The 18,453-nt window shown below is 48.4% G+C and overlaps 2 protein-coding genes across 3 annotated transcripts; one reads left to right on the top strand and one right to left on the bottom strand.

The window, feature by feature from the left end:
- Positions 1-4,399: 4,399 nt before the first annotated feature.
- On the bottom strand, positions 4,400-10,117 carry LOC139322770 (voltage-gated potassium channel KCNC1-like). 2 transcript variants are annotated; one of them, XM_070951989.1, is made up of 4 exons: positions 9,991-10,117; positions 9,549-9,664; positions 8,257-8,755; positions 4,400-6,999 (listed from the first exon to the last, which is right to left on the bottom strand). In XM_070951989.1, exons 2-4 carry the CDS (start codon positions 9,554-9,556, stop codon positions 6,190-6,192), a joined length of 1,317 nt encoding a protein of 438 aa, XP_070808090.1. In that variant the 5' UTR covers positions 9,557-9,664; positions 9,991-10,117; the 3' UTR covers positions 4,400-6,189. The 2 variants fall into 2 exon arrangements, with proteins under 2 accessions (XP_070808090.1, XP_070808089.1); XM_070951988.1 differs by lacking the exons at positions 9,549-9,664; positions 9,991-10,117 and having other exon boundaries at positions 8,257-8,808.
- A 1,685-nt stretch (positions 10,118-11,802) lies between these two features.
- Positions 11,803-16,603, top strand: LOC139322771 (voltage-gated potassium channel KCNC1-like). The gene is made up of 2 exons (XM_070951990.1): positions 11,803-12,273; positions 13,689-16,603. Exons 1-2 carry the CDS (start codon positions 11,803-11,805, stop codon positions 14,493-14,495), a joined length of 1,278 nt encoding a protein of 425 aa, XP_070808091.1. The 3' UTR covers positions 14,496-16,603.
- Positions 16,604-18,453: the final 1,850 nt, after the last annotated feature.

Below are 18,453 nucleotides of genomic sequence, written 5' to 3'. Positions count from 1 at the left end.
TTGAAATCTGCTAAGATAGCAAGGAGCAAAAAGGGTGGATCAGCCACCATCCCCCATCGTGACTTTGGTGATCCAACAAGCACGACTGAGACTGTCTCACCCCGGCCTGGAACCTGACTGGCTTTCAAGTCTAAATGATCCATTACCTCTGGATTCTCATCCTCTCCAGACCAGCCACCTTCCTCAGAAAGTGAGGTTGGAGACTGATCAGTGCAGGGGTGGGTTCTACTTATCTTTACTACCGATTTGTAACGGGGCTGTGTACGCGCTCTTTTGCGTATGCACAGAAGCATTTTCATGACATTAGGGTCAGTGGGTGGAGCCTCCCGCCAGTTTTACTACTGGTTCTATAGAACCGGTGCGAACCAGGGCAACCCACCACTGGATCAGTGGTTGTTGAGGACTGCTGGGTCTAATGACAGCCCCTCGGCTCACCTTCTTGGCTGTTTTCATGACCCCAGATCCAGTAAACAGGTGGCTGAGCTGACAGCACAGAAAGCCGTGTCCGCTCAAGGACCACACCCTCAGGTTGTGCCCCTCGCACCTCAGTGCCCAAGGCTGTACGTGCAAGTTTGAACATCTGAGTGACTTTATCCTTCAGACAACCTGAAAAATCCTCACCACAGTTGAGTGGGGTGGAGGGGCTCCCTACCCAATGGGGTTAACCTAAACAGAGCCACTGAACACAAGGAGGCAGAGAAGTATGGATGTTTCACTGCCTTATTGTCACAATGGGATATGAGCTCTTTGAGTCTTCCGCCAATGTTGCTCAAGGCATCTTTTCTGGTGCTTCATCTCCCAGAGATGCTTAGTAAACCAACGGGCACCACAGGACCAGGGTAGAGGGAGATGCTGCACAGGAATGATAACATCCAAAGCCTGTTCCAGGCAGCGACCGGGGCCTCCTCCAGATCCTCAGGGAAACTCCAAGCTGTCCCTGGAACCCACGGGGCCCATCAGTCACCTGGTCAGGCAGATCGAGGGGGCCCTGCCTGCCTGCAGGGAGGGTTGACCTCAGGGAGTCTGATCTGACCACGCCAACAGAGTGATGTTGATGTCCTCCACTGCCGGATCACATCTCAACTGTCCCAAGAGAGAAATCAGATCTAATGTGTGGTCCTCAATGACCTGGAACAGATCTCTGTTGTTACCACAGAGGCCATGACTTCCTGACCTGCCCCAGAGATTCCAAGATCTTCTTCATAAATGCTAGTCAATGCTTCAAAATCCAATTTTTTTCTTCTCTGTGTTTCCCTTTGCATTTGTCACTTTGGCTGTTTTTTAGCTCACTTCTCTAACATATGACCTTCATTTGAACCCTTTAGATGTCCTGTTTAGAGCTGTTCTTCTGTGCACGAGGGATCTCACACGATTGCATCTTCTTGTGCTTCCTCTCCTCCTATTTGTCTGGTCCCTGCCCTCGCCTCGTTCTCGCTGCCATTTCTGGCAGAAAGCACAGATATGGCTCCTCCCCAAATTCTTTTTACCCAGGAGAAAAGTGGGGTGTGGCTACAGAGACAACCAGCAGAATACGGGAGACCTAGGGTAGATTGATAACCGCCAGAGGTCATCCAGTATTAACTCCCAACAGTTTCTTCTTATGCGGCAAAAAGTCATTGTCTATTTTTTATGTGGTGTCTTTCAAAAGCCATCTGATGCCCGCAAACAACAAGCTCAGAAAAGCCATTTGGGGGCACATTGTAAAAAGGAAGAGCTGCTTTCCTGGCAAGAGTTTCGCAAGCGATTGCCCTTGCCTTCCTCTGCAGGGGTTCACAGGGGAAGAGTGGCCCCAACCCCCCACCCACCCATCCCCCACGCCAGCTTCATGCCTTAAGATGGAGCAAAGCCCACAGCCTCTCGGTCTCTAGCCTGGTCCTTGAGCCCCCACACCAAAGTGGCCGGCTGAAGCTGCTTTTCAGTTAGAATAGAGCTGGAAGGGATCTTGAAGGTCTTCTAGTCCAACCCCCTGCTCAAGGAGGAGACCCTACGCCAGTTTAGACACAGGACTATCCAGTCTTTTCTTTAAAATCTCCAGTGATGGAGCACCCACAACTTCTGGAGGCAAGTTGTACTCCACTGGCTGATTGTCCTCACTGTTAGAAAATTTCTCCTTAATTCCAGGTTGCTTTTCTCCTTGGTTAGTTTCCGTCCACTGTTTCTTGTCCTGCCTTCTGGTGCTTTGGAAAATAAGATGACCCCCTCTTCTTTGTGGCGGTCCCTCAAAATACTTGAATACTGCTATCATGTCACCTCTAGCCCTTCTTTTCTGTAGACTAGCCAAACCCAATTCCTTCATGTTTTTGTCTCCAGGGCTTTAATCATCCTAGCTGCTCTTCTTTGAACTTTTTCCAAAGTCTCAACATCTTTTGGTGACCAAAGATGGATGCAGTATTGCAGGTGTGGCCTTACTAAGACTTTATAAAGCGGTACTAATACTTCACGTGATTTTGATTCTATGCCTCTGTTTATACAACCAAGGATTGTATTAACTTTTTTGGCTGCTGCCACACACTGCTGGCTCATATTTAACTGATTGTCCATTAGGACTCTGAGCTATCCCTCTCACAGTTACTGATTTTGAGGCAGGTTTCGCCTAATCTGTACTTGTACATTTGGTTTTTCCTGCCTAGGTGTAAAACCTTGCTTTTCTCCATATTAAATTTCATATTGTTGGATAGGGCCATTGTTCAAGTCTGTGAAGATCTTTTGTGATCCTGAGCTTGTCTTCTGGGGTGTTGGCTATTCCTGCCAGCTTGGTGTCATCTGCAAATTTGGTGAGTTCCCCTTCTATTCCCTCATCTAAGTCATTTATGAAGATATTGAAGAGTACTGGGCCTAAGACAGAACCGTACCCCCACTGCTTACTTTTCTCCATGTAGATGTAGTACCATTAAGGAGTACTCGTTGAGCATGGTTTTGTCAATTTTTCTAGTTTATCAAAGTAGATTGTGGTCTACTTTGTCAAATGCCTTGCTGAAGTCTAAGTATATTATGTCCACAGCATTTCGCTGGTCTACTAATTTAGTCACTTTGTCAAAGAATGAAATAAGATTGGTTTGGTATGATGTGTTTTTAACAAACCCATTAACCATGCTGGCTAATAGTTATAACTTTATTTGTTGCTAGATGTTCACTGATCTGTTTTTTATTATCTTTTGCAGTATCTCCCCAGGTATTGATGTTAGGCTGAGCGTCTGTAGTTCCCTGGGTCTGGCTCCCCCTCCTTTTTTTTTCTTTTTTTTTGAAGATGGGAACCACATCAGCTCTTTTCCAATCCTCAAGTAGTTCCCTTGTGCTCCAGGATTTTTTAAAGATGTGGTACAATGGTTCTGAAATGACATCTGCCAGCTGCTTCACAACTCTGGGATGTAATCAATCAAGTCCTGATTATTTATATTTGTCAAGATCAAACAGGTATTTTCTTACCATTCTCTTGCTTATTTTAATTTTTGTTTCTAGTCTGTCTTTTACAAATATGTTTTTTTGTAGACTGGGCTATAGTTTCCTTTTGCGTGAAGACTGATGCAAAGAATGAATTAAGCAGCTCTGCTTTCTCTCTACTGCCTGTTACTTCCTTGCCATCTTCTCTCTTTAGTGGACCGACTGTTCACTTGACTTTTTTCTTGTTATTTATATGTTGAAAGAAACTTTATTATTATTATATTTGACTTTTATTGCAAGTCTTTGTTCATTCTGAGCCTTTGCTTTCCTGACTTCATCTTTTTTTTTTTGTAGAATAGAATGGAGTGGAGTGGAGTGGAGTGGAATAGGAATAGGAATAGGAATAGGAATAGGAATAGGAATAGGAATAGGAATAGGAATAGGAATAGGAATAGGAATAGGAATAGGAATAGGAATAGGAATAGGAATAGGCCTGGAAGGGACTCTATCACTTCTTCTCAATTAGCAAGAATTAGGTCCAGCCTATATAGCTAATTCCCTCCTCTACGTTTTGGATGACAAAGTTGTCAGCTAAGTTGGTTAGAAATCTGTTCGATCTCCCACTTGCTGCAGAGTTTGTCTCCCAGTTGATATCAGGGTAGTTAACATCTCCCAGTACTACTGTGGTATGTTTCCTGCATACATTTGTTAATTGGTTAGCCAAGAGTTTGAGGGAGGCAAATACAATTGGCACCTAAAGAGATGCAGTCAGGCCATGCTTTGAATTAGAGACGGTGGGGAGAAATGGACCACATATGTGGGCCTTGGGGAAGTGGGGAGTCTCCCACCTCTCTGGGCAGAGAAATTGGGTCAGGGCGATGGCTGTGAGGCAGGGGTTGAGATATATCAGTAAAATACGGTAGGTTTCTGCTTGCATCTTTTTTTAATTAGAGAGATACATTACAAAATCTAAAAACTAAAATTGATTACATAGAAAATGTGGAATGAAACTGTAAGAATTGATTAATATATTTTTGAATACACCTTAAGTCAGTAAATGGTCAGTAGACTAGCCAAGGTTGCAGAACAATTATTCCAATTCCTTCATTACAAATATTCTTAAAAGACTATTTCATTGGACATTGTCAGTAATACGTTCTACAGAGTTTGCAATGTTTCCATTGTTAAAGTATAATTCTAGTATTTGTATTATAATATACTGCATGTTTGTCCGCATTTGTGGGGTGTAAAAAAGTCAAGATAGCAGCTAGAACCACGTCATTAAAGCCCCGTCCTTTTTATGTCTCATCATGATCTCCAGATTGTGGACAACATCTTGACTTTTTCTGCCTTCCTGCGGACACCCTGATGTACTGTCCACTACCACTGCAGGGACAGTTCTTGGTGACCTGATGAAATTCTCTGCAAAAATGTCTTCCAAAGAGATTCACAGAGATTTCCAGAGTTTTGAAAACATTTTCAAAAATGTTATTAGTATAAGGGATAAGGTTTTCTTGAAAGAAGATACAACTGCTTCAAAGGTTAGTGTAAAAAAAAAGGTCAAGGATTTCCCTGTCCAGTTGTCTGACTTTAGTGGGCGCTGTTTGTCTCCATTTCTTAGCTGAGGGAGCCAGTGTTGTCTGAAGGCACCTCTGTGGTCATGTGGTCAGCATGATTGTAGGCCGAGGCACATGGAATGATGTTACCTTCCCATCAAAGTGCTAATTGCATTTGCATGCTTTTGAACTACTAGGTGGGCAGGAGAAAGTTTATTGATGGGCTTCTAATTTGCAAAAAAACAGGCAAAGAAAAATCAAGTTGTATGACAGGTGTATGAAGAGCCTGGTAAATATACCGATGCATAAGGAGGAATCCAAAATAGCCAATAATGAAATATTTAAAACTCACAGACATACAATATATGCCCTATTGTCGTGATGGCGAACCTATGGCACACGTGCCACAGCTGACACATGGCGCCATTTCTGTGGGCATGCAAACCATCGCCCTATATCAGCTCCACCACGCATGCAAGCATGCCTCCCGCCGGCCAGCTGATTTTCGGGTCTCTCCGGCGCATGCGGAGATGTGCGTGCATGCCCAAGCCACCCCTCCCCTCCCAGGAGTCTCCACACGGCCCATTTTGGATGCCAGGTAAGTACAGGGCTTGTGTAGAGGCTCTTGGAGGGCAAAAAACGGGCCTACAGGAAGTCCGGAAATGGGCTATTTTCGCCCTCCTGGGGCCTACTGGAAAACCTCTGGAGCCTCTGGAAGGCGAAAAACAGGCCTACTGGAAGTTCAGAAATGCTGACTCTGTAAACCGCTTAGAGAGGAGTGTGAAGTGCTATGAAGCGGTATATAAGTCTAAATGCTATTGCTATTGCTATATTCCTCTAAAAGTTGTGATCAAACTCAGGCCAGCCTTCCCTACCGGTGTCTGCCATATGACCTCACCTTCCTCTTATCCTCAGCCAGTAAGGATGCTTGCTGGAAAGGAAGGCGCCATGATCAAAATTTCTGATAGACTCCAAATTAATAAGCTTGTGTCCATAGTGGGAAAAAGGCTGCTATTTTCCAGCTAAGTTGGAAGCAAGAACTTTTACAAAATTATTTTGAAACCTTTTGAAAATAAGACTTTTGTGGGGATGATCCTGTCCATTGCGGAGAAGTTCCAGGAGCAGACCGAGAGTGGCTTTATGAAAGCATTAACCTTTCATACGGGAAGACACACGTGGCAGGATGGAACGAGCAGAAGCAATTTGGAAGTAGACGTCTTTGATGAAACGCTGGCAGCATCCCACCCATCCGTCATGATGGCCAGGTGATCGTTTGTCTCTTTCTCTTCTCTTCGATCATGACCGCATCGTAATAGCCTTGGAATTTGATACAGAAGAAGGGGATTGGGATGATAATGGTCAGGACACCACATAGTGCTGTACAGGCTCCAATCAGTTTACCAACTAGAGAGATGGGTACAATGTCTCCATAACCTACTGTAGTCAAGGTGACCACCGCCCACCAGAAAGCTGAGCCGATGTCAAGAAAATGTGTATATGTGTTATCTTCAATTATGTCCACAAAATAACAGAGAGAACCAAAGAAAAGGATTTCGAAGAGTAGAACCAGCAGGAGGAGGAGGATCTCTTTGATGAGGGCCCTGGAGGTATAAGAGAGCACTCTTAGCATCACAGGGGTCTCCACCAGCTTGAGGACCTTCAAGAGTTTGAAGAAGTACAAGGCTCGCAAGAAGTCCAGCCAGAAGACAAAATGCGGATGGCTTGTGGGATGCCCAAGCAAGGAAAGTTCGATGTAAACGGGGAAGAGGGAGAAAAAGTCAGCCACATTCAGTGGACTTTGGAGAAATTCCTTCTTATTTGGGCAGGAAAGGAGTCGCAAAAAAAATTCAAGCATGAACCAGAGGACACAAAAAAGTTCCGAGTGAAGGAGGTAAAGCGGCTTTGCATAAAAGGGATTGTCAGCTTCAGTGTGAAGGGCGAAAGTAAAATTGGTCTGGTTTTCCAGAATGTAATGAGGAAAAAAATAGGTGTCTTCAAAAGCTTTGGCAATAAAAAGACAGCATATCCCTATATTGAAGAGCAGACACACAATAGCCAAGCCCTGTTGGGGGGAAAAGAGAGGAGGTCAGAAGGACGGGTGGATTGCTTTATCAATCACATGTATGCGCCACTCATCTCACGGTTCGAGGTGAGCCTGACCCTGATCATTCCTGAATATCATGATGGCTGGGCAAAATGCCAGCTGTGCAAGTGAGTTAAGTTACAGATGCTCAGCTTTTAGCACATGGATCACTTCTCCTATCCAGGGCATAGGAGTGAACTGTCTGAAACTAAAACCTCAGGGGAAATGATGACCCCTCATCAGGAGTGAAATCCAGCAGGTTCTGACAGGTCCTGGAGAACCGGTAGTGGAAATTTTGAGCAGTTCAGAAAACCAGTAGTGGAAATTTTGAGTAGTCTGGAGAACTGGCAAATATCACCTCTGGCTGGCCCCTGAGTGGGTGGGAATGGAGATTTTGCAATATCCTTCCCTTGCCATGCCTCCAAGCCACGCCCATCAAGACATACCACGCCCACCAAGCCATGCCCACAGAACCGATAGTAAAAAAAAAAAATGGATTTCACCACTGCCCCTCATTTTCTTAAAATTCATTCTTATTCAACCTCAGTCGGCTTGAGAAGATGTCCTTGCAAAGAGAAGAGGATTTCAGAAAAATCCCCCAGGTTGACCAGTGGGGTCATACCTAAGACTGGCTGGCCAAAGGTGGATCTGAATAGCCGGACCTTCAGAGGACAATCCTCTCTCTAACATCTGGTTCTTCTCCCCTCCCCCCACTTCTATCCATTTCCATCCATAATCTCAGGAAGAGCCTCCTCCCAGGCACTCCCTGGAGAATTTCTCCTTCCCCTAGAAAAATTCAGGGGAAAAGATGTCTGCCCAATTTCTCTGCTCATGAACTTGGGGAAGAATTGGAAAAAAATATCCCATCTCTGGCCAGCTTTGTCTGAAACAGAGGAGGAGCTGGAGGCGGCTGGAGAAAGGCTGTTTCAGTGTTGCATAGGTTGATTTTCACCCCACGGGGAGCTGATCAAATCCCCATTCTTACTTTTACTACTATTATAACGAGCAGCAAGATTTATACTTGATGTGCCATGCTCTTCAATCCTGCCCTAGGACTCTCCCTGCAGGGGGACCAAGGGCTCAGCGCAGTTCTGAAAGAGTGACCAGCCGCTTCACGCTAACAAAACCGGCGAGTGCCTTTGGCTCGGCCTCGGGCCATGGCCCCTGAAGAGGCCGACAAAAACCACTGAGCAATACTGCAAGGAGCACATGCTGCCCCCCAAAACCCTAGCTGACCTTTGCGCTTAAACTGGAGAAGGGCTTCTCAAACATGGCCCAGATTCTGGTCCGGCATCGGCCCCTCCAGGTGCTCTGGTTCCTTCCAGGCTGGTCCAGGAGCCCAGCGACCGCTTGGTTTTCCTCCCAGATGCCGTATTCTTCCTTTTGCCCCTCAGCGATGGCCAATTTCTGCCAGCAGCAGGGTGCCAGGGGGGCGTTGCTGAGCCCCCAGAAGGCCAGCTCCTCGTCCAGGGCCGACTTGCAGGTCAGGTCAGGGCAGTGGAGCTGTTTGGTTCTGTAGTAGTTGAGCACCTCCTCAAAGAGGCAGGAACTTCTGTCAAAGAAGAACTCCTTGGTGTCCGGATCGTAGTCGAAGGTGGCGGCTGCCTGGGGCTCTGTCAGGCGGCATAGCTTGGTGCCAGGGAAAGCCTGGAGGGTGCTGGCGTAGGTCTCATACCGGAGACCCCCAATGTTCAAGGAGATCTTTTCCTCCAGTGGTTTCATCTCTTGCGACTGGCTGCCAAGGACAGGAAAAAGTCTGTCATCATTGTCATCATCTACAATATTCATCCAGGAGATAGCAGAGGCTTCGTTATCCAGTGATTTGGTTCTAACTAGGAATCGTGGAGGTATTATTAGCATTATTCTTACTATTATTAAGAGTCCAGCCCTTTTAATAACGTTTCAGAAGAAAAGTGATGGGAGACTTCTAAATAGGCTGAACTCTCAGGCTCTTGGATTGCCTCCCTTTCCCCTAGGATGAGAAGAGAGGGACGGACGAGGGCCCTTCCTACCCCTGCCCCAGTTGGGCAGAAAGGGGAGAGGGAGTTGGTGGGGCTGCTCCTGCAGCCCCTTCCTCCCCACTGCTCTGCCTCTTTTCTGATGGAGATCAATCCAAAGAACGTGGAAGAAAGTCTCAACTTCACGAATCTAGCAACAGGCAATTGCTGAAGCAGCAGTGTGTTTTATGGCTTAGAGTTGTTGTTTAGCATATTATTTATTTTATTTATCATATTACAGCAAATTATTTCCTCCCAACATTTCCTACTTAAGGAGGGACTTCTGCAGATCACAATCGCACTGTGTCTCCAAACATTTAGAAGAAAAAGGTTGTCCACCAGAGACAGCCCTCAAATACTTCCTTCCCACTTCATCCTACATCAGTTTAATTCTTTCTGGTTGTTTCTTGATCACTAAAATCAGTGGCCCAGAAGTATGTAATAAAATATCAAAAGAAGTATTAAATTTAACTCATTCATTTTAGCACCTAAGATGAAAAAAATGTTAACTCATCTGCTTCTTTCAAATACCTGACCATCTTTTGGATGGTTCTTTCCAGCTATGGAGCCCAAAGTAATTAACACGGTAATTTCCTCAGAAAGATCCAGGCTGAACAGAAAACTCGGTTGCCTCTTTAATTGTCTGCCTAGGGAACATGAATGATTTGAAAAATGAGGATTTTTTTTAAAAAAATTAACCAAACGCATAACATTTCCTGAAATTTTGAGCAATTATTTCCATAGCTAGCTGAATGATTTATTGAAAATTATAAAAATTATAAAAATAAATATATCACCATGAAAAAAACAAGAACTACAATTCAGTTCTGAAGCTCACAAATCCCATAACCTGAGAGTAAAAAGTTCCTGGTTGTAATTAAATGTTAAACGTATTCTGCCAGTTTGTGCCCGAACAGAAGTGGTAGTAACAACTCAAGTCTCTTACAATCCCACCCAAATGAAAGAACCAGACCTGGGTCCTTCTTGGACAAAGGCGGTGGAGTCCCTGGAATCGGTTTTAGCTCACTCCTCACCAACATCAACGAATGCCACTTTTCAACTCCTGGTTCCTTCCCCAGCTCTGCTGAGGCTCCACCAACCGTCTGGTTAGGTTTTATATTTTTACCTCTAATCTTGTAGAGCAGTTTTGCAAAACGTAGCCTGCAAAAGGAAGAAGAGGAGAGAAAAACAGGCTGTGCTCTGGCTCAAGTCCAACTCACGGAGGCCAAAAAACAAAACCAGGCTATAAACAGAGCCACCAGAGGGATGGGGGGGGGGAAGGGGGGGAATAGATTGCATAAGATCTTCTCCTGAACAGCATGCTCTGTTCCTTCCCCTTGCTTTGGCAATAGCAGAGTGATGTTCTTCTGTGTTTAATTTTTTTAAAAGTTTTAATTTTTTAAAACACACACACACAAAGAACCAACTGTATTTTACTTCAGAAATCGAGCAATTTTCTTCCCAAAGCAAATGTAGTCAAATCATAATATAACTTGACAATAATTATAAGCATCTTTAGACAATGACAATGTGAAACTCATCAGCCGCGATTCTAATGATTGTAACCAGCTCTTTGTCAGTGGCCTAGAAGGACAGACGACTGAACTTTCAGGCCAACTTTGTCAAGCTGACAAAGAAGGGAGAATATGAAGTCTCTGATGGGACCCCACGTTTCTGTTGCCCCCTGGACCCAAATTCTCTGCCCAGAGATACGGGAGACCAAAGGCCCACGTGTGCCATCGTCCATTTCTCCCCATGGTCTCTAATTCAAGGCCTCTCTTTGGATGCCCTTTGGGTTTGGTTCCCCCAAAAGCAACTCCAGCCGGCCAGTTTGGCATCCTGGCTAAAGGACCAGCACAGAATCCACCCATCCTGCCCAAGACAGAGGCAGCCCCCAACCTCCCCACCCCACCCCATCGCTTCCAGGTTTGGATGGCAGAGAAATTAACGGGGAGGCTGATCAAATGCATTTTGGCCATTTGTTTTAGGTGGGTAAGGGACCTGGGGAGAAGAAGGGGCTCAGGCAGGTCCTAAAGGGCCAGGGGGCCCCGAGGCCATCTAGTCTGCCGCCACCACCCCGCTTGGCGCAGGAATCCCAGAGATGGGGCTGCCCTTTGAAAAGGCGGCCTCTGGCCCTCTTTGTCCCCCCCCCCCCCGAAGCAACTGTTGAGTTTGTTCTTGATTAACTTCTGCAAGTTATTTCTCTCAGGGTTTTCCTGGCGGGAAGGGACAAAGGAGCTCGCAACTCGACATTGAAGGGGCGGCTCCCCTTGTCAAGGCAGCTCATGGCCTGGATGGGGGGCGGATGCGCGCGCGCGCGTGTCCGTGAGAGAGACGGGGGTCTTCATTCTCCCCCCCCGTGTCTCCCAGGAAAAGCTCCCTCCGGCGGGGGCTCCGGGCCAGGACGGGGGGCGGGGCGGCTCTTCCCTCCTTGAGCCTCGGGCGGCAGGTTCGCTTCCAGCTGGGCGGAGGGCGGGGGGGGAGCGCAGTCCCTCCGGATTGGCCGCCTCGCTCAGCCGCCCGAGCCTCCGCCGCCGCCGCTTTCGCCCTCGCCACTCGGGCTGCGGCGGGCGGGCGGGAGGGTGAGGAGCGGGGGCGGCCCGGCCGACGGCGAGCCGGAGCGCGGGCAGCGGCGGGGCAGAACAGAAGCCCGCCGAGCGCCTGGCCAGGTAGCCGGGTGGGCCGGCCGAGGGCAGCGAGAGGAAGGCGCGTCCGAGGGAGCCCGAGGGCTGCGAGGGCCGGGGGGAGCGGCGCCGCTTTGCCTCTTCGGAGCCCCGCGCCGGGCATGGAGGAGCCCCCGGGCCGAGTCACCCTGAACGTGGGCGGGCTCCGTTACCGCCCCAGCCGCGCCACCCTGGCCGCCTTCCCGGGCACCAAGCTGGGCGGGCTGGTGGAGCCCGGGGCGGCGGCCCGCTTCGCCTACGACGCCCGCGCCGGCGAGTTCTTCTTCGACCGCAGCGGCCGCCTCTTCGAGCAGGTGCTGCACCTGTGCCGCAGCGGCCACCTGCACGGGCCCGCCGCCTGCCGCGCCGCGCTGCGGGCCGAGCTGGCCTTCTGGGGGCTGGCGGAGGCGCGGCTGCCCGCCTGCTGCTGGAGGAAGCTCTGCCCCGACGACCCCCACCAGGAGCCCGAGGACGAGGGCGACGGAGAGGACCGGCGCGGCCTGCTGGAGCGGGGTCCGCGCGGGACGGCCGGCCGGGGGGCGCCGTGGGCCTGGGCTCTCCTGGAGGAGCCGCGCTCGTCGGCCTGGGCCACGGTGAGCCGGCGCGGGGCTCCTTCCCCCCGGAGGGGGCAGGCGGGGCTGAGCCAAGGAAGAACGGGAGGGGAGCCGAGAGCCCCAGGAAGTCCAGCCTCAGCCCAGGCAGGAACGAGAAGGGCCCTCGACCCAGAAGTTTCCCTGGGGGAATGCCCGGGGCTGTGGAAGACTGTCCTCCCCCCCCCCACCCCAAAGGCAGGGAGGTCCAAGACTGAGTGGAAGGCCGAGATTCTCCGCCATGCCCTGGGTAGCTGGCAATCCACGGGCAGAGGGCCTCTCCAGAGTTAGGGGTTTGTGGCTGGTTTTTATCTTTGGGATTTCCTGGTGGTGTCCCTTTCTCCAGGCTGACCATTCCTGGAACATGCTCCGATATGTCAATGTTTCTCCTAAAATGCCGTGCATGGTGCAATGTCCTGGGTCAAAATAAAGAAAGGAGCAGGGATCCCGAGCTTCTCCTCCTGTGGATGTGGCCTCAACCGACTCCTTGTCTTGCACCTGCATCAGACTCTTGCCTCGTGTGGTGCTTCTGCCCACCGGGTGCTTTTCTCCTCTACTGCTGTTCCCGCTCCTGCCCATTTCATCCCCCTTGGATTTTGTCCCTCCGATCAAAGCCATCCTTTTCCTTTTCTGCTCCTTGTTTCGCCATATCGGGATTCTCTAATCTCTAAGAAGGCTCTTCTGACGATTGGAGGGCAGATGGGCGAGGTAATTTAGAAACCCCCCCCCCCCCCCCCGTAGAAGCAAGAAGTTCGAACTTGGCCTGGAGCCGTTTGCTGGGATCTGTTTTCTGGGTCTCCCTAGAAAAAACTGTTTGACACCATAGAGGTCTAGCGCTGTGATCTAGTCATGAATATTCTTTAAGTGATGAGTTATCCATCTTGGAAAAGGACACATTTCATTTTCAATGTTTTCTAGCCCAGCCATTTAAACTCCGGAGCCCTAATTCCTTCAACTAGGGCTGCAGAACAGCTTCTGATGACCCAGAGATGTGTGTTTTGGTTTTTGTCTTCCTTTTGTAGACTTTTCAAGGAGGAAAATAGGAGTGGAAAGTCTCCAGATGGCCCAAACCACGCCACCAAAGTCCAATGACAGAATGGTTAAATGATGGTGGTTTGGTTTCAGAATTTAAAGCTGGAAATGGAAGCAGTTAGCCTCCTATAGACATCCTCCACTTATTCCTACCACTATTTGATGGGAGGGGGAGACTAATCAGGAAGAACTCAATCACAAAATAATAGAAGGGAGAAATCGCACCTACAGGGGAACTGAATGTACAGCTGTATGAAAGTTTAAGGTGAAGTGGTAGCCCTTGGCTGGCGGTTATGGCTCTGTAACTCCTCTGGGTGGTTTACCGTCGAGTTGGGGAGGTGATGTTCCTGGCAACTGACGTGGGGTCTCCCTCTCCTTCCTTGTAGGGCTTTGCAGTCATGTCCCTGCTGGTCAACGTTGCCCTCATCATCATCCTTTGTGCCAAAGGAGGCCAACGTGAAGACTTCTTTGGACCCCACAGCTTCACCCACACCCACCACCCCTCAATGGAGTCATTGTGTCCACAGATACCTTCTCTCCTCCATCTGGAGCTCTTCTTCATTCTCTGCTTCATGTGTGAATTTGTCACCCGGCTCGTTTCCTGCCCAGACAGAAAGAAATTCTTCCGAAAGCCCCTGAATGTGGTTGATTTCCTGGCGCTTTTCCCAGTTTGCCTGGACCTCTTTTTCAGCCGACGTGGACACCAGCCTGGAGCTCTGCCATGTTGGCTGAACTTGTTCCGTGTGGTCTATATCATCAAACTCTTGAAGGTCTTCAAGCTGCTGGAGACCCCGCTGATGCTGAGAGTCTTCCCCTACATGTTCAAGTCCGTCTTGAAGGAGATTGCCATCCTGATGTGGGTTTTCCTTTTCGAAATCCTTTTCTTTGGCACCCTCACGTTGTTTGCCGGCTTGATCGAGGATCATCCAGATACGCTGCTTCATGACATCTTCTCGTCCTTCTGGTGGGCTGTGATCACCTTGACCACCATCGGCTATGGCGATATATATCCCACCCAGACAGCTGGCAAAGTAATTGCGGCCTTTGCGGTGCTTTGTGGCCTGCTAACCATCATCATCCCCATTCCCATCTTTTTCATAAAATTCAAGCATTATTATACTTCCGCTGTAATTAAGGAGAAGAAGAGGGGAGAGGAGAAGGCAACACCAGCCGTGACATCCTCAGAAGTCTAATGCAGTGACGGAGGCTGTTATTTGGGGGAGGAAAGCCCTTTCCCTTCCACACCGCCCTGCAGAACGTCCAGCCCAATTCAGTGGGATGGTCCCATGCTGCTTCTCTTGCTGACCTTCGTCCCTGCCGGGTCCCCCTGCTGCTCTGGCCTGTTTTGCCTTTGAGACGAGTGTATCGGGCTCTGCCGCGTTGCAACGGCAGCTCTTCGTCCTTCGGAGAGGCATCCCAGAAAGCAGCCTGTAAACGACCCCTGCAGCAACATCACAAACCAGGTTTCTTATGGTTTCCACTTCCATTCCGATGAATCCCTGGCAAACCCTTGACTGTCTCCCAGTCTGAGTTTCCTCCCGGTCGTCTTGATGCCCTTGTGCCATTTTGCAGTGCCAGACGTCCCCTCAGACAGCTTGGAGCCTAGGCAAGGGCTGGGCTGCTCCACTGTTCCAGAGAACCGAAAGAACCACCCCTCTACCACCCCCGTGCGAGAGCCAGGACACTCCGAAGCTCCCCTGCCCATTCCTGGCAAGGCAGGCCCAATGAATGACGTAACTAGTAGTAATGCAACTCTTTGGACCGGCCAAAATTTATGTTCCCCTCCCAGCTCAAGGACACGCCTGCTCCCTCCCTTGGTCCTCCTGAAAGGGGTGTGTGGGGGGAATGAAAGGGCTCCGCTGGGTCAGGCTATGAAGGTGCTGGCCCTCCAGAATTCTGCCTAGCTGGCCAAGGGACCGCTTCCCCAGCCCCAGGGAAGCTGCCTTTCTCTGCCTAGGGCAGCCGGAGGGCTCTTGCCAAGCCGCCGTGGCACCAGACATGCCAGCTGGCCCTTCAGTGCAAGAACCTTTTTCACCCTCGGCCACTGAAGCGGTTCTAGCTCTCGCCTTTCCTCTCATCCCTTCCTGCTTATTTTCTCTTCCCCACCCCCCACCCCATCCTAACTGCATGGCCTTCAAATGACCGTAATCTCAAGCAATAAAAGGGAGGTTGGTTTCAAAAGTTTATTTCCTTGCCTTGAAATAGCTTCTTTGTGGGTGGAGGAGAGGAGAGCAGTGGTGTTAGTTCTGGGGTGTAAAAAAGCAGGTTTTTTCTTCCAACTAAGATGCTTTTCTTCAAGACTCTGGTTCACGTAAACCGTGGTCCATAAAAGTCATCCTGCAGGAACCTCAAGCCGGCCTTTGTGAGGCCATTTGCAGTCTTGACACCTGACGGGCTCCTCCACCACCCTCGACTTGCTCCCTAGTGGTCCTGCACTGTATTCACAGGCCACCCCCCCCCACTCCCCACCCCCCTACTGGCAGGGGGCTCACTCAGGAGGCTAATCTGCACAGGCACCCAAACTAAGGCCAACCAAGCTTAGGGGGCTGTGCAGACACTTCTATATTTTAACCAGCCTGGCTTCACACACTGTGTAAAAATATTGTGCCTGCCCCAAGTAGCTGTGCTATGCTTAGAATAGGCAGCAGGAAGTAAATGAGAGCCCAAGAGAAGTTTGTGGCATCTCGAAATGGAGATTTTTAATCACATGGAGATTTGTAAACTTCTGTGAACTTCTTGAACTCTTCAGCAACTTCAGGCCACCACCTGCAGCAGGCCTTCAGCAGGGTTTCATACTTGTAAGTTGGTTGTATCCATACAAAGCTCAGCCTGCTGGGATCCCAGAAGTGCCATTTTAGGGCTCCAGAGAAGATGCTCTGGGTGTCTCTCAGGTCTAAGACTAAGCAAGTAGCACCTGCTTTCTTCGTCACATCAATCTGAAGGATAATTCTGTGAACATGACTGCTCTTTGTTTTTCCTGCTCTGCTTCTATTTAGCTTGCGTTATTTACTCGTATTTGATGGGGAAATGTCAACCATTTACTGTCCTGTGGAATTTTTCCCCAGCAGCTTCCAAATTATTATTATTTTTTTGCTGAAAATTTAAGCTATGTAACTTTGTAAAACTTCACTAATTTTAATGTTTTAGTCAGCCCCATTTTTCTAATTATTCTTTTGAAGATAGTAGCAAATTTATGCATCAGTGAAAATATTTCAGCACTTTAACTATATGACAATATTTATTGTAAAACATTTCCTAAAATTCTGATTCTGAATTTTTTAAAATACTGAAATTCAGCTTCCTTTAAATAATGCTTTTGCATTATACATCTATGATGCTAACTTTTAAACAGCTCAATTTTAGCTGTTCTTTTAATTAAAGTATCTGATTATTATATAAAATACAAATTTCATAAATTTAATTAAAAAATAAAATATATTAAACTGAGTAACATGTTTTTGTTTTAAAATCTCAAACTAGTAAAGGAATGGCAATAACAGAATTTAGGAATTAAAAAAATCTGAGGAGCTATGATAATTGAAAACCACAAATATGAGAAACTGGCACTCACCCATTTGTAAGTTTCCTCCTCTCTTTGCTTGCATTTTAGAAACCACCCCTTCTTCCCAGCAGAGGGAGCTCTTGGACTACCTAAAGGTGGTCCAAGATTTAACTTTACTCACTTTAGAGGTGATTAGTGGGCTGGAGGCTAAAGCATGATGAAGGGTTGCAGGAATTGGGTATGTCTAGTCTAGTGAATAGATAGACATGATAGCAGTCTTCCAATATTTGAGGGGCTGTCACAAAGAAGAAAGGACCGACCTATTCTCCAAAGCACCGGAAGGCAGAACAAGAAGCAAAGGATGGAAGCTAACTAAGGAGAGAAGCAACCTAGACCTAAGGAGACATTTCCTGACAGTGAGAACAATCAGTCAGTGGAACAGAAGTTGCCTCCAGAGGTTGTGGGTGCTCCGTCACTGGAGGCCTTTAAGAAGAGATTAGACAGCCATTTCTCTGGAATGACGTAGAGTCTTCTGCTTAAGCAGGGGGTTAGATTGGTTAGGTCCCTTCCGACTCAGTTATTCTGTTAGCATTCTGTTAAAGGTGCAGCTGGGGGTGCAGAATATATCTCGAGGATTAGCCGAGTATCATGAGGCCACAAGAAAAAGGAGGTCTGTTGATCAGAGCCCCATTTTTCTTTCTGGAGTATAATGATATTAGAATGTTGTTAGCTCCATTTTCTCTGCTCAATACATTAATTGTACATTTACAAAAGGTGTTGGTAATTCCAATCACGGCGTAGTGGCCCTACAGTAACTAAAAACCAATAAGACTATCTGTAGCTCCAGGTTGGACTGTAGGGCCCTTGATGGTCTTTGAGCTTTGTTTTCTTGCAGCTTGAAGACTGCCAAACCTGGTTTTTACTGGCTATTACTACCTGTTTCCACCGACGTTCCTCAGAGGAGCAGAGCTGCCTAGCTGCCATTTTCTGCTCTGGGGTAAAAATCATGCCTGTACTTTCTGCCAAAGCAAGACCTGCGCTCTGTATAGTGGGGTTGTGCAGTGTGGAGTTGGGCCTTCTGGACTGGCTGGCATGTGGAAGGAAGAAGCCCTAGCTGACTGGCTGGTCACTTTTGTTGGGGACATTCATGCAGTACCCTACTGGCAGCCTCCCTCCATCCCTGCCTTGTGGAGCTGGAGCTGATGCCCAGGGCTCTTCTGTATCCCCTGAAGCTCAACTACCATTCCAGCCCTCTGCCACAGTTGCATCCATCCCAGAACGTCCCAGGCCTCCACACGAGGGAGAATGACTGGGCTATTTTTCCGTCCTGGGTGGGCGATCCACCTCTTCCTCCACAGTAAGCTCGTAGGGCAGCTGAATATTTGGAGGACTGTGGTTGTTGGGATGCAGCCTTAGGAATGGCATGGGGAAGATGGCTTCCATGCACAGCAACAGCTCTCCAGCTCTATCAGGATGGGCAAGTGGACCCTTCCTTATTCCTGTGGATGGGGGAGGGGATGTCTTAGCCTTTGCCCCTCGTGGTTGCAAGTCCCTTATGTTTGGATCTCCTTGCTCAGTTCACCAAAGAAAGCTATCGATGCAGGGGTGGGGGGTGGGGGGTGGGGTTCTTGCAGAGCCTGACAAATAAC

This window comes from Pituophis catenifer, unplaced genomic scaffold (assembly GCF_029215685.1).
Source record: "Pituophis catenifer annectens isolate HBS135680 unplaced genomic scaffold, rPitCat1.0.hap2 SCAF_11, whole genome shotgun sequence".
Taxonomy (NCBI): Eukaryota; Metazoa; Chordata; class Lepidosauria; order Squamata; family Colubridae; genus Pituophis; species Pituophis catenifer.
This window is presented reverse-complemented; position numbering and strand designations above follow the sequence as displayed.